Raw genomic sequence first — 14,790 nt, 5'->3', positions numbered from 1 at the left:
TGGGCATTTCAGGGAGCCAAGCCGAGACGTCTCCCACACTGAGCTGTGTGTCCTGGGGCAACTCGCAACTTCTCTGAGCCCCATTTTCTCTGCCTATAAGCAGGGCCCTCCGTGGAAGCCCTTTGGAAAAGTGATCCCTGGATGAAGCCGCCCCTTCCCACTGACCTTCGTCTCCTTTCCCCAGGCTGAGATCACTTTCTCAGCCTCCCTTATCTCTCCCTGGGCGGCGTGGGTGGAGGAAACAGTCATGAGTGGGCCCTAGCCTCCAGGATGTGGCTGTGGGCCCCCTGGGCAAGGAAGTGTTGTCAGCCCTCTGAGTCACAGGGCAGCCAGGCTGGTGGGAGTGAGAGGCAGTCGATAAACACAAGTCTCACATCACCCCAGACACGACACTCACGCCAGTCCCTTGCACACATTTACCAAGCACGCTCTCTGGGACACGCTTTGTGCTGGGAGCTGGTGACAGGCGCACAGGGACCAGGGCACACTCTCATGGAGCTCCCGGCTTGCTGCTTGGAGACAGCCTCCCTCCCACCCAGGTTCACAGCCCAGGCCCAGACAGAAGCCTGGGAGGGCACTTTGCCTCCACCAGCCCTTACTCTCCACTCTACCTTCAGACAGGACATGCAAGCTCAGACCTTCTTTCTGCAGCCCAGGGAGGAGCAGTTTCCTCCCCTCCTGCCCTCCATAGAGAGGAAGAGCTGCTGCGCACTGCTATACTGATTACTGAAGGGCTCCATCTCTGGAGACTGTCACCTGCCCAGAGTCCCTCCCTGATGGCAGGACACAAAAGCAGAGGGGACTAAAGATTGCTGCCACCAAAGGGAGGGGGCAAGAGAGTGGATACTGCCAACCTAGCACCTACCATGGGTCAGGCTGGGTGCCGAGCAATAGGAAAGTTACAGGGACAAAGGAGCCCCCAGAAGGTAGGGCTTTCTGAGCTAATTATCATCATTATTACAGTCGGCACTTACTGAGCACGTACTATGCAGCAGAGTGGCCTGGATGCCTTCCCTGCAATGGCATGTTGAGTCTCCGCACTGGGTGATGCTCCATCTGCCTCCCTCCCGCTCCATTCTCCACCTTCCTCTGACCCTTGTGGGCTGCTCCCTGGCACTCTGGCTTCCAGTTGAGTTGACCAAAGGGAGACACCAGCAGGAGATCAGAGGGAGGAGAGAGGTCAGATGTTTCTTCCCAGCTCCCTCCCTGCTTCCAACCACTTCAGACCACTGTCTGGGGACATGGCTGCATCTCCCCATGATTACAGCCTCTGCCACCTCACTGCTTCTCTTGATCTTCAGCTCTATATAAGGCGACCAGCCCATCCTGATTTTCTCAGGACTGCCCAGCTTTAGCACTGCAAGTCCTCTCAGTCTTGGACACACTGAGAGGGTGGACCTCACTCTAGGTGTGGTAACGGCTTCTCGCCATTGCTGGTCCCTGGCCTCTCCATCCCTGTTCCCTCAGCCCTAACCACACCTCTGCAAGTAATCCTTTCCTTAAAGTCAATTTAGCCCTCTCAGGTCCTCACTTCCAAGAAGACAAAGAAAAGAAGGAACAACAATCACGCCCACAATCACGTGCAGCCTATTCACTGCACAAACCACACCTGACACGTGCCCGAGGGCAAGGCCATTAAGGAGGTCTTAGTCTGAAAAACGTGGTAGAGGCCACCACCATCAGGAACATTTCCAAAGTGAGTGTCTTGGATGTCTGGGTGCTTCCCAGGCTGTATGTGAAACTGCATTACCATGTGAGGTGAGTCACTCATAGCAGGCCAGGCAGGAAGCAGCCTTGTGAAGCCCAGAAGGACCCAACACCCATATCCCCAGTCAGAACAGCTGGTGCTGCCCACAATCTCCGCCAAAGCCCATGTAAGGGGCTGAATCCCTCAGCACTAAAGAAAAGACTATCCTCTGGGGAAAAAAGAAAACGGAAACTATACTTTTTCAAAAAGTCCATTTAATTGAACTACCTTGGATGAATTTAGTTTCCTTCTGGGATCCTAGTGGCACTGTCGCCACACAGCCCTGTGAGGTACATATTATTATTAATCTCTTTCTACAGATGAGGTAACTGAAGAGGTCAAGCTGCTTGATCAAGGTCGCACCACTAGGAAACGGCAGAGCTGGGATTCAAGCCACATCCTCACTGGCTCTGGTCTCCTTCTCACAAAGCTGAAAAGCCTTCTTGCATAATTTGGATGGAGCGATTCATGAATCTGAGGAAAGTTCTGCCCTCCCTCTAAAGCAAGGAGAGGCGTAGTGTGACCTCCTGCAGCCCAGACTATGGAGTTTGGGGTTGAGCCAGGTCCCCCACCTGGGTCTGGAAAGCGAGAATGGGGAAAGAGCAACTGCAGGCACCCATGAGGCTGCTGGGGGTGTGTAGAAAAGGTGATCCTTCCAGCCCCTCCTGGCACCCCATGTGATTCCCACACTCTTGGCTTCCTGCAGAGCTTCCTGAAGGAGAGGAAGGAGGAGAAGTTTCCAGCCTCATGTTCACACTTGCCCAAGGATAAGATGAGAGCCAACAGATAAGGGGGTAGGGGCAGAGTTTGAACCCCAATCTCCATCAGAGCCCCCAGGCACAAGCTGAGCACATCCTCATCCTGGATGCAGGAGTGCCAGGCTAATAGAGAAGCTGAGTCCCTTACCAGAGCCAGACAGACATAGCACCCAGGACAGCAACAGGTGCAGCCAGACTGCCAGGGACAGGAAGGGCCCAGTAGTTTAGACATGGGAATTAGAGAAGGTTCCTAGAAGGAGAAAATTTTGGTGCACAGTCAGGAAGAAGAAGGAACAAGAAGGAAGGGGGCTGCCCCGGTCAGGACTAGAACCTCTTAAAACAGGCAGTTGATGAGGAAGTGAGCTACAAGCACAGCTAAAACATCAGTGGAGGTGTGGGAGATGGAGGGCACCCCAAGGAACACACTGGAGAGCTTGAAGGATTCCTTGATAGAGTGGCTGGGATGTGGAGTGAGGTACCAATAGGACACGTTTGGACACAGATATGCCGCAATTGCCTTCCGAGGAGAGGAAGCTGGGGAGCCACACAGCTTTTGTTTTGCTGGGTGAGGTGTGCAAGCACTTAGAGCATTCAGAACAGCAGGAGGGGAAACTTTATTGATTTTTGCAGCATCCGCTGTGGGCTGGCTTGGGCTGTGGGCAGCGGACACGGAGTTGGCCTTGCAGAGCCGGCTGATGGGGGGAGCAGGCCAAATGTGTCCAGGAAGGAGGTGGCTGCTGGGTCGCTCAGTAGGTGATGGATGTCTTCAGACTCGACTCGACTGTCTTCTTCAGGATGGTGTGGCAGCTGGAGCCAGCGCTGGAGCCAGACACAGAGCAGGAATCCAAAACAGGGTCCTTCCCAGAGCCCAGGATGATGTTGGAGCCTCCAGTCACGATGCTGGTGCAGCAGGACCCAGGGCTGCCTTTCCCACTACCGAGTCCGCAAATGCTCCCCAAGCCTCCACCAACTCCTCCAGACATGACAGCGCTGCCTCCCACCGAGGCTGCCAAGAAACGCACTGGCTCAGAGCAGGGTCCTCAGCTCCCCATGGGGATCCCATCCCTAAAGTCCCCTGATACTCACAGATAGTGACCTGGCTGGGGCACTCCCCAGACATCCTAGGGGAAAAAGGACAAGAGGGGGATGCGCTAAGGAATACTACAAAGAATGCATCCCCACGAGCTTTTAAGCCCCTCAAAGCAGGTCACCCACCCTCTCAGCAGATAAAATCCACAGTCTCCAACTTAAAATCCCTCTCTGCAGCGTCGGTTGCCCTTAGCAACTCACAATGTCAGGAAATCTCTCAGAATCCTCTTCAGCAAGCAGCTCACTGTGTTGGCATCCCATCCTCCTCCCCAACCTCATATTCCCAGGTCCCTCCAAGCCTCCCTCACCTGCACTCCTCGCCCTCCAGCAGCCTGCGGTAAGTGGCAATCTCCACATCCAGGGAAAGCTTCGTGCTCATCAGCTCCTGGTACTCGCACAGCAGCCGGGCCAGGTTCTGCTTGGCCGTCCTCAGAGCAGCCTCCAGCTCGTCCACCTTGGCCTGAGCGTCCTTGAGGGCCAGCTCCCCACGCTGCTCAGCATCAGTGATGGCGGCCTGCAGGGTGGCGTTCTGGAAGCGGGGTAGAAATGAGCGAGAAGGTGGTTGTAAGTCCAACATAGCCTCTCAAAGCACCCACTGTGGATATCACTTGAAGGCTGGAGCGGATCATAATCTTATGAGCTCAAAATTATCCATGGCTGTCTGTACCAACACCACCCCTGCAACAGGCTCCTCTCATTCTAAGGGAAGGTATTGCTTCCCTCACTTCCTTACCTCCTGCAGTAGGTTGAAGAGTATCCCCCAAAACTTTCATATCCACCCAGAACCCCAGAATGTGATCTTATTGGAAGTAGGGTCTTTACAGATGTAATTAATTAAGGATCTCATGATCATATCGTACCATATTTAGGGTGAGCCCTAAATCCAATGACTGGTGTCCTTATGAATAGAAGAGAGAACACAGAGACAGACACAGAGAGAAGAGCTCATCAGAAGATAGAGGCAGGGCTGGGCATGGTGGCTCACAGCTGTAATCCTAGCACTTTAGGAGGCTGAGGCAGGTGAATTACAAGGTCAGGAGTTCGAGACCATCCTGGCTAACACGGTAAAACCCCATCTCTACTAAAAATAAAAATAAAAAAATTAGCTGACCATAGTGGCATGCACCTGTAGTCCCAGCTACTCGGGAGGCTGAGGCAGGAGAATTGCTTGAACCCGGGAGGTGGAGGTTGCAGTGAACAAAGATCATGCCACTGCACTCCAGCCTGGCAACAGAGCAAGACTCCGTCTCAAAAAATAGAAAGAAGAAGAGAGAGGCAGAGATGGGAATGATGCAGCAATAAGACAAAAAATGCCAAGGAGCTCCTGAAGCCTGCAGAGGCTAGCAAGACCCAGGGAGGACTCTCGCTGCACCTTCAGAGGGAGCACGGCCCCGCCAACACCTTGACTTCAGACTTCAAGGCTCCAGGACTGGGAGAGATTACATTTCTGTTGTTTTAAGCCACCCAATTTGTGGTGATTTGTCATGACAGGCCTAGGACACTAGTACAACTCCTGTGCCACCTCCCCAAGTGCTGTTTCCCTATTTCTTCCCACCCCCAGCCCTCAGCACCTCTCCCAGGGTGCTTAAAGCTCTTCCTGTACCATGGATCACTATCTGCAAGGCTCCCCCTGAGGGTCACAACGGTTCTCATTTTTTTCAGACAGTCCCATTTCAAATACTTTGCCCTGTTGTCAGAGTACATCAAAACATGTGCCTCAATTTGGGACTTGAAAAATATAATCTCTACCGGGCACGGTGGCTCACGCCTGTAATTCCAGCACTTTGGGAGGCTGAGGTGGGCAGATCACTAGGTCAGGAGATAGAGACCATCCTGGCTAATACAGCGAAACCCTGTCTCTACTAAAAAAAAAAAAAAAAAATTAGCCAGGCATGGTGGCACGCACCTGTAGTCCCAGCTACTCAGGAGGCTGAGGTAGGAGAATCGCTTGAACCCGGGAGGCGGATGTTGCAGTGAGCCGAGATTGCACCACTGCATTCCAGCCTGGGTGACAGAGTGAGACTCCTTCTCAAAAAAAAAAAGAAAATATAATCCTTTTACTTACAATAGAAAGCTAGAGGAAGGATGAGATCCCTGTCTTTATCAGCCTTACAGTTGATTTGCCCTCACATCTGACTCAGGAAAGAAGGAATTGTCTAAAGGCTGTTATTATCGATTCCCACTCTGTGGATAGAAACATAATCTCTACTCTATAGATGAAGAAACTGAGGCTCAGAAAGAAGAGTGGCAGAACTGGGATCCTAACCCACGTGGGCCTGCACAGGGGAGCCCAGTTCATCATGTTTGCTCAGGAAAAGGAGCAGGGGACAGTGCTATATCCCCAGGAGGGATTCTCCTGGGAAAGGCACATTGCTGTGTGAGGAGCTGTGATTCCCAGGCCCAGATACCCAGTACACACTCCTGTGTGCTGCCACTGGACTCTCAAGACCACATGCTTCAGAACCAGCTGGGCAACCTCATTTAAAAAGCAGGTTTCTGGGCCCCATCCTTAGAGATTCTGACTCCTCAGCTCTGCCAGGAGGCCAGGAATCTGGATCTTAATAGCCACCCCAGAGGACTCCAAAGCAAGGGGTCCAAATTTGTTGGTGAAACATAGTGGCAGCAAATTGAGTAAGAGGATTCATCACATTCATCTCAAGCCCTGCTTCTCATTGCAAACAAGAACCAGAAAGATGGTTTGGGTTGAAGTGTGGGTTCTGGATATTCCAAGAACCCTCCCCAGAGGGCTCTGCTTGGGAGTCAAGGGACCACATGTGACTTTTGAATCAAGCTGTAGTGGTTGAGGAAATGGCCTGACTCTGTGGTCTCTGCTCTCCATCCTCCATTGACACCCAAATTGATATTTTGGGTTTAGGAAATATGAGTGCAAGAATACTTAACAATTTGAGAATTCATAACACTTCACATCTAGAAGTGCAGTCTCTACACCGCAGGAGGAGCAGGAAACGGCCTCCCTCCCCTTGCCAATCCCTTCCTCTATTTCTGACCCTTGTAATGCATCTACCTAAGGAGAAGTTAGCCCCACCCTGCCGCCCACCTCACCTACTCTCTGAGGCCCTGGCTCCCAACTTCCCCCACAGGGCACCAGGACCTTCAGTGTTTGACCTTAAAGTCCCTGCTGCGCTTGAGAAGTAAGAGTCAAAAGAAGAGATAAGAAAAGAGATGTGGGCTGAGCATGGTGGCTCACACCTGTAATCCCAGCACTTTGGGAGGCTGAAGCTGGTGGATCACCTGATGTCAGGAGTTCGAGACCAGCCTGGCCAACATGGTGAAACCCTGTCTCTGCTAAAAATACAAAAATTAGCCAGGTGTGGTGGCGGGCACCTGTAATCTCAGCTACTCGGGAGGCTGGGGCAGAATTGCTGGAACCTGTGAGGTGGAGGTTGCATTAAGCCAAGATCACGCCATTGCACTCCAGTCCAGGCCGACAACAGTGAAACTCCATGAAAGAAAGAAAGGAAAGAAGGAAAGAAAGAAAGAGAGAGAGAGAAAGGAAGGAAGGAAGGAAGGAAGGAGGGAGGGAGGGAGGGAGGGAAAGGAGGAAGGAAGAAAGAAAGAAAGAAAAGAGATGAGGCTGGGTGCAGTGGCTCACGACTGTAATCCCACCACTTTGGGAGGCTGAGGCGGGCAGATCACTTGAGGTCAGGAGTTTGAGACCAGCCTGGCCAACATGGTGAAATCCCATCTCTACTAAAAATGCAAAAATTAGCCAAGCATGGTGGTGAGTGCCTGTAATTCCAGCTACTCAGGAGGCTGAGGCAGGAGAATCCCTTGAACCCGGAGGCAGAGGTTGCAGTAAGCCAAGATCACGCCACTGTACTCCAGCCTGGGCAGTGGAGTAAGACTCTGTCTCAAAAAAAAAAAAAAAAAAGAAAAAGAAAAGAAAAGAAAAAGATAAGAAAAGAGAAAACAGATGAATTAACCATCTCCCCAAGGGGCTGAAAGCAAGATGTACACCTGGACGTAGGCTACAATGCTGTCAGCCCCCTCCCCAACGCCAGGGGAGTGCAATCCAGTGGCACTATCCCACAAAAGCCAACATGTGGCTAGAAGTGACAGCAGGAAGGCTGAATTCACCCTAGATGGGGCTTGAAGTTCTCTTCTCCCCCAAATTATCCAAAGCTCCAGCCAGTTATCAAGGTCCTCGACACAAAACCACTGGCAACCCAACTGGAGAGAGAAGCTAGGAACTGGGAAGTCAGTTGAAGGCACAAACGCAATGAAAGGACATTTGGGGGTCTCTGGAAATCTACCTGCTTCTTGAGGCTCTCAATCTGACTCTGTAGCCTCTGAATCTCTTGGTGCAGCTGAGGGATCTGGACTTTCGTTTCCTGCATCCTGTCCCCATGAAGCTGGGCAGACACCTGAAGCTCCTGGTACTGAGAGGGGAACAGAGGGGACACCATTAGTTGAGAGGACTGCCACCTTTGACCATCTCCTCATGTTTGAAAAGCCACCTCTCACTCCTTATTTGGAGTGTGGGTTAAACGCCTGAGCCAGGACACAGTGGGATATACTTCCAGAAGTCCAAGCTTATCTCCCACGGTTCCTCTGCATCGCCTCCCTCCTGGAGGGGAAATGGCCCTGCCCACCCAGCCCTGGACCTTCAGGGAGGTAACTGGAACTGCCCCAATGGGATCGAGGTGGATGACCACCCTAGAGTTTGGGCATGGAGACCTAGCCATTTCCAGCATGGTACTGCCCCCCAGGTCCCACCACCTTGGTCTGGTACAGGGCCTCAGCCTCAGCCTTGCTGGTCCGGGCGATCTCCTCGTACCGGGCGCGGACCTCAGTGATGATGCTGCTGAAGTCCAGGTAGCGGTTGTTGTCCATGGACAGCACCACAGACGTGTCGCTGGCCTGGGTCTGGAGCTGGCCCAGCTCCTGCAGGGAAGACAGACCCAGTGTCCACCCACCCCCAGCTCCTTCTCCCCTTGAAGCCTAGGATGGTTGAGCAGGATGATGAATTTCTGCTTACATGCCATGACCCCCATTCATCCCAGGTGGCTTTGAGTATGCCCTGCTCACCATGGGACTCGATCTCCTCATTCAAAAATGAGAGCCATAGGAGGTGGTCTCTGAGGTCTCTTGCAGCTTGGACATTAATGGAAAATGGCCTGCAAGGCCCGAAATCACCCAGCCCCCATCACTCCTCAGGCCTCTTTTTTTTTCTTCTTCTTCTTCTTTTTTTTTTTAAGATGGAGTCTTACTCTGTTGCCCAGGCTGGAGTGCAGTGGTGCAATCTCGGCTCACTGTAACCTCTGCCTTCCAGGTTCAAGCCATTCTTCTCCCTCAGCCTCCCTAGTAACTGGGATTACAAGCACCTGCCACCAAGCCTGGCTAATTTTTGTGTTTTTGTAGCGACAGCGTTTCACTAGGCTGGTCTCGAACTCCTGACCTCAGGTGATCTACCTGCCTCAGCCTCCCAAAGTGCTGGGATTATAGGCATGAGCCACCGTGCCCAGCCATCTTCAGACCTCTTATCATGCTCCTCTCCCTCTCGCTCCTACTACTCTGGCCACACCGACCTTCCTGCATTTCCTCAGACAGCACACTCCCGCTGTGGGCTGCAGCCACTGCCTGGAATCCCAGAAACCCACCTGCGTGGTGACCTTCCTCACCTCCTCCAAATCTTTGCTCAGATTTTATCTCCTAAATAAGGCCTACCCTGGCCACATGATTTGAAGTTGGCACCTGCTCCATGTTCCCAATCCTCCTTTCTCTGTTCTCATTTTCCTTTTTTCCATTGCGTTTATCACCTTCTTGCATACTATATGATTTCCTTATTTACTAAGTCTGTTGCTTATTGTCTGTCTCCCAATAGAAAGCAAATTTAGTCGGGCGTGGTGGCTCATGCCTGTAATCTCAGCACTTTGGGAGGCCGAGGCGGGTGGATCATGAGGTCAGGAGTTCAAGACCAGCCTAGCTAAGATGGTGAAACCCCATCTCTACTAAAAATACAAAAATTTGCTGACCGCAGTGGCGGGTGCCTGTAATCCCACCTACTTGGGAAGCTGAGGCCGAGAATTGCTTGAACCCGGGAGGCAGAGGTTGCAGTGAGCTGAGATTGCACCACTGCACTCCAGCCTGGGCAACTGAGCAAGACTCCATCTCAAAAAAAAAAAAGAAAGCAATTTTTTTATCTGTAGTGATTTTTTTCTGGTTATTCATTGATGTATCCCCAGGACCTAGCAATTCACATAGTAAGTTTTCAGTAATTGGTTGTCAAGTGACTGAATGACCCAGAATCTAAGCCACCCTAACAGACTTCCCCTCTTGGCCATTCTCCTCATGGCCACAGGAAGCCTGCCCACCCAGTCCTCTCTCTTGGCTGCCGCCTGCCCTTTGGTTGAGCCTCACTTCTTCATTCAGATGCTTCAAGAAATAGAGGTACTCTCTCAGAGTCTCCAGCTTGCCCTCCAACTCCATCTTGCTCAGGAAAACCCCATCCACATCCTGGAGACAAGGGGAGAGAGAACATGTAACCCCCTCTTCCCCTTTGGGGGCCCTACTCTGGCTCAGGAATTCTGTTCATGAACTGCTCAACACCCATCCACCACGCCTCCCAAGACCCCCTCCTTCCTCCTCCAGCCCCACTCTGTCCTGCTCTCTCCTTTGCCCAACATTGACCCAACATCACCTTCAGGAAGTCTTCCCTGATTAATCGCAACCAGTTCTGCTTCTTCCAATCCCTCCCCGCCCTCTCCTGCAGTGACATCAAGAGCTCATCAAGCAGTCCTTTAGTCAGATCTTGCCTTGGGGCCCCTGTGTCTAGGCAGATGTCCCATTTCCCCAGGAGACCCCTGCAGGTAGAGTGATAGCCTGTCCTAAATCAGGACCTCCCACCTTTTCCCTCCCAGCCTAGGACTAGGCTCCATGCACAGTGGATGCTCAGAACCTAAGTGGAGCACTGGCCCCCACCCTCACCTTCTTGAGGACCACAAAGTCGTTCTCAAGTGTGGCGCGCCTGTGGGCCTCCTCCTCATACCTGCCAAATAAGTAGAGAAGGAAGCAGTTTGAGGCTCCACGGTCAGAGCTCATGCCCCCATGTCCAAGCATGACCTCCCTGAAAAGGACTCCTTGCCTTAGAATGCCCCCAAACAAGACAATAACCAGCCCTTCTCTCCTTTCCTGCCACGTCCTAGCTATGTACCTGTGCCACCCTTTCAGCCCATGTCCTTTTGATGACGACAGCCACATTGTTTCAGTTTATAAGGCACATTTGAATACCTTTTCCCACTTGCTACTCACACCCATCACTTGAGGTAGGCAGTTTGGGTTTTATCAGAGAGATTAGATGATTTGGCCAAGACCCCACAGATGACTAGGTAGACAAAGCAGAGCCAACCCAGGTCTGCTGACCCCAATCCAGGGCTCCTTCCAGAACCTTCCTTCCTCCACCTCACATCCCATTATCCCAATAGCCCTGGGAGGCCAGAAGGGCAGGTGACATTTCCCAAGTTTACAGAAGGGAAACCAAGTCTGGGAGAGATGAGATGCCTTGCCCAGGATGCACAGCTACCCCTCACTCACAGTCGCCCCAACCCAAGCCCCCTATTAGTCCAGGGCTCTCTCCACTCCACCAGGTGACCTAGGCGTGGAGCCCAGAGCCACAGCCCATCTGTGAATTGTGTCACAGGCCTGGGGACGGCCCCACTAAATTGATTCCCTTCCCTCCTTGGAACCAGAGAACATCTGAATCACTTTAGCCCACAGCCCGCTGAACAGGAATTTCTCAAGAAAAAAAAAAGCCACTGGGGCATTGTTTAAATAAGCCCTTCCCAGCCTTGACCGGAAACATGGGCCCTTGTAGCTGGGGCATGTAGGACACCGGTCTCCCTGCCTTTCCTCCAAGGTTCTCCAGACCTGCTTGGGGACTGTGGGACACCTCGTTTACCTGTAGCAGGTGGGCACCTGAGAGCCTGGGGAATGGGGACGCGGAGGGGTAGAGGGGAGGCCAGTCATGTGCCTCTGGGTGCTCAGTATGTGGGACACCTCCTGGCTGACAGACCCAAACTGAGTCATCCCAGACCCCGCCCACATGGCATGGGGAAATTTCAGTGTGCCTACTTGGACTTATACTCCTCCTCCTGGTCCCGGCAGGCCTTCAACTCAGCATCCAGAGCCCCTCGTTCTCCCTGGAGCTGCTCCAGCTGCTTCCTGAGCTGATCCAGGCAGGCCTCAAAGACAGGCTCCAGGCCCTGCTGGCTGCCACTCAACCCCTGTTGCTGCAGCAGGTGCCACTTCGTCTCCAGGACCTTGTTCTGCTGCTCCAGGAACCGCACCTGCAGCAAAAGCAGAGGATCCCTGAGGCTCCCGTGGGACTCCCTGTGCACAGCCTCTGGAAAGTAAAGCCTGAGGGACCCTCCCATCAGCCTCACCTTTCCCCTGTCCCCCTGCCCAACCTGGGCAGGGGAAGCCTCATGACCTTCCATGACACTCTGAACACAACAAAATGACTGGACTGACTAATGGGGCAGGGCCTTCCCCCCGCTGGCTGGCAGTTCTCTGTCCCTGAGCCCCAATCATGGAACAACAGGGCCTCAGCATAGCCAGAGAGAGTCCAGTTAGTCCACAGGAGGGACTTCTTTGCTGCAGAAGTTATTAGAAAAGTGGTAGAAGGAGGCCAAACTTCCCATTTTCAAGTCCATCAAGAGCAGCTCCTCCAAGGGAGGCACAGAGACAGGGGCTTGGCTGAGTTGACCCTCACCTTGTCAATGAAGGAAGCAAACTGGTTGTTGAGGGTTCTGATCTCCTGGGTCTCCTGCGTCCGCACCACCTGGAACTGGGGATCGATCTCAATCTTCAGTGGGGTCAGCAGATTCTGGTTGATGGTCACTTCTTGGATGCCCCCCGGAGGGCACAGGGAGAGCCCAGGCCCACCACTCCACTCCCCAAACCGCACCCCCAGCCTACCCCCTGACCCCCAGGTACTCCCACGAGAGCCTTCCAGGCACCCCCCAAAGGAATTAAGGCTCCTGCTGCTGAAGCCGCCCCTGCTGCTGAAGCCTCCCCTGCTGCGGCCCCTTGAGCGAGCAGAACAGGCTGAGCGAGCGCTGAAGCCCCTCTGGGCCCGGCATGGGGAGAGAGACATGGCAGAGACAGACAGTCACGCAGCTGCAGACGGACAGACAGATTGTCAAGGTGTGTGAGTTTCTGCCCTGGGGCCCCAGCACGAGACTTTTATCCACTCCCGTACCTGGGCTGGGCCTTGGAGAGCAAGATACTCTTGACCTGACTGTGTCTGTCACTTGGCTCCAGCTGACTTACTCTGACGTGCCTGGAGAATAAGTGTCCGGCACGTGCAGAGCCAAGGGAGAAGGAAACCCAGACCCTGCCCTCAGAGCTCCCAGGCTGTTGGAGAAATAGGCATGCCCAAAGACAAGGAAGCAGGCAGGAGACTGGGATGTCAGTGCCGAGGGACAGGGAGGGATGGCCGGAGCAAAGTCACTGAGGCCCTCAGGGAAGGCTTCCTGAAGGAGACAGGGAAGCGAGAGGAGGTTGAAGAGGAAAGAAAGCTAGAAGGGGTTCAGAGGAAGCATCAGAGTGCCCTGGATTCTCAAGGGAGAATCTGCCTCAAGGAGTTGGAGAAGGAAGGCACTTGCAGCGCCACAAAGAGAGGAGGTTAGTGGAGGTGTTATTGCCATCGTTGGCTAAAAGACACTCCAGGATTTGGAAATGAAACAGAAAAACAGGGTTTCCAAGTCCTTCCTCTTGCCCAACCCAGCAATCATCCATGAGGCACCACCCACTGAAATCAGGCATCTCCATCCAGGATCGCATGGGACAGCACGTTTCTGACCCAGCCTGTGGCTCTGCTCCTTCCATAAGCACTTGGGGCCAGGCCCATCCACCTGCCATCAGGCTCCGCTTCCTGAGGTTACAAATCAGAGCCACCCAGGCTCTGAAATGAAATGTGCATTTAGGGCCGGGCACAGTGGCTCACGCCTGTAATCCCAGCACTTTGGAAGACCGAGGTGGGTGGGTCACTGGAGGTCAGGAGTTTGAGACCAGCCTGACCAACATGGTGAAACCCCATCTCTACTAAAAATACAAAAATTGGCCAGGTGTGATGGTGCACACCTGTAATCCCAGCTACATATGAGGCTGAGGCAGGAGAATTGCTTGAACCCAGGAGGCAGAGGTTGAGCAGTGAGCCAAGATCGTACCACTGCACTCCAGCCTGGGCAACAGAGTGAGACTCCATCTCAAAAAAAAAAGCAAGGTGCATTTAGAAAATACTCCTAAGCTGGGAACGGTGGCTCACACTTGTAATCCCAGCACTTTGGGAGGCCTAGGCGGGTGGATCACGAAGTCAGGAGATCGAGACCATCCTGGCTAACACGGTAAAACCCCGTCTCTTAAAAATACAAAAAATTAGCCAGGCATGGTGGCAGGCACCTGTAATCCCAGCTAATCGGGAGGATGAGGCAGGAAAATCGCTTGATCCCAGAAGGCGGAGGCTGCAGTGAGCTGAGATCATGCCACTGCACTCCAGCCTGGGTGATAGAGCGAGACTCTGTCTCAAAAAAAAAAAGAAAAGAAAAGAAAAATACTCCTGATGGACTGGGAGCAGAAACAGGACATTTGGGGTTCCCCACAGAACAGCCTCTGCCTCTGGCCTGAAAGTCTGGTGGGTGAAGGAGAACTCTAGGGTATCTGATACTTCAGTACAACCTCTCCCGAGTGGCAGGACTCCTGGAAGGAAGGCATCCAGTAGACTCCACTTAAGCCCCTCCACCACTGGCCGGCAGAGTTGGACCACTCTGATTTGGGGAGTATCTAAAATTTCTTATTTACGTGGCAAGGGGGCTATTTCTCCCTGTCCCCCTCCCCTCTTCTAGAGCCTGGCGCATTTGCAAGCAAGGACACCGGGGCTTTGACAATGCAACTCAAAGCTAGGACAAACAAGGGCTCAGAATACTGAACACTCAAGAGATGTGCTATGAGGAAGTCACTCTTAGCAATTTGAACAATCCCACAGATACTCCACCCCAAGGCCAGATAGCAGTGAGTGCACCTCACCTCCCTCCAGAGGATTAAAAGCCCCTTCCTCCTTCCCCTGGCCCCAACCGGCAGCACGCCTGAATGAAACTGAATGGCAGGTGACCTCAAGAGGAAGAAGAGACAGGGCCTTCAGTGGGGAGAACAAAGGAGTTCAAGGAGCAAGGGACC

The 14,790-nt window shown here is 53.0% G+C and overlaps 1 protein-coding gene across 2 annotated transcripts; it reads right to left on the bottom strand.

Moving 5' to 3' along the window:
- Positions 1-1,942: 1,942 nt before the first annotated feature.
- On the bottom strand, positions 1,943-12,797 carry KRT78 (keratin 78). 2 transcript variants are annotated; one of them, XM_055095636.2, is made up of 9 exons: positions 12,326-12,797; positions 11,686-11,900; positions 10,543-10,603; positions 9,976-10,071; positions 8,335-8,499; positions 7,869-7,994; positions 3,903-4,123; positions 3,592-3,626; positions 1,943-3,511 (listed from the first exon to the last, which is right to left on the bottom strand). In XM_055095636.2, the coding sequence occupies exons 1-9, from the start codon at positions 12,707-12,709 to the stop codon at positions 3,252-3,254; spliced, it is 1,563 nt and encodes a 520-aa protein (XP_054951611.1). In that variant the 5' UTR covers positions 12,710-12,797; the 3' UTR covers positions 1,943-3,251. The 2 variants fall into 2 exon arrangements, with proteins under 2 accessions (XP_054951611.1, XP_057155437.1); XM_057299454.1 differs by lacking the exon at positions 12,326-12,797 and adding an exon at positions 11,997-12,050.
- Between the last annotated feature and the right edge of the window lie 1,993 nt (positions 12,798-14,790).

Source organism: Pan paniscus, chromosome 10 (genome assembly GCF_029289425.2).
Source record: "Pan paniscus chromosome 10, NHGRI_mPanPan1-v2.0_pri, whole genome shotgun sequence".
NCBI lineage: Eukaryota > Metazoa > Chordata > Mammalia > Primates > Hominidae > Pan > Pan paniscus.
This window is presented reverse-complemented; position numbering and strand designations above follow the sequence as displayed.

Coding starts and splice junctions, on each gene's coding strand:
- KRT78 (XM_055095636.2), bottom strand. CDS start 12,709: ATGTCTCTCTCCCCATGCCGGGCCCAGAGGGGCTTCAGCGCTCGCTCA. Junction 10,072..10,542: donor ACTTTGTGGTCCTCAAGAAG/GTGAGGGTGGGG, acceptor CCTTGTCTCCAG/GATGTGGATGGGGTTTTCCT. Junction 4,124..7,868: donor TTGAGAGCCTCAAGAAGCAG/GTAGATTTCCAG, acceptor CCCCGCTTCCAG/AACGCCACCCTGCAGGCCGC.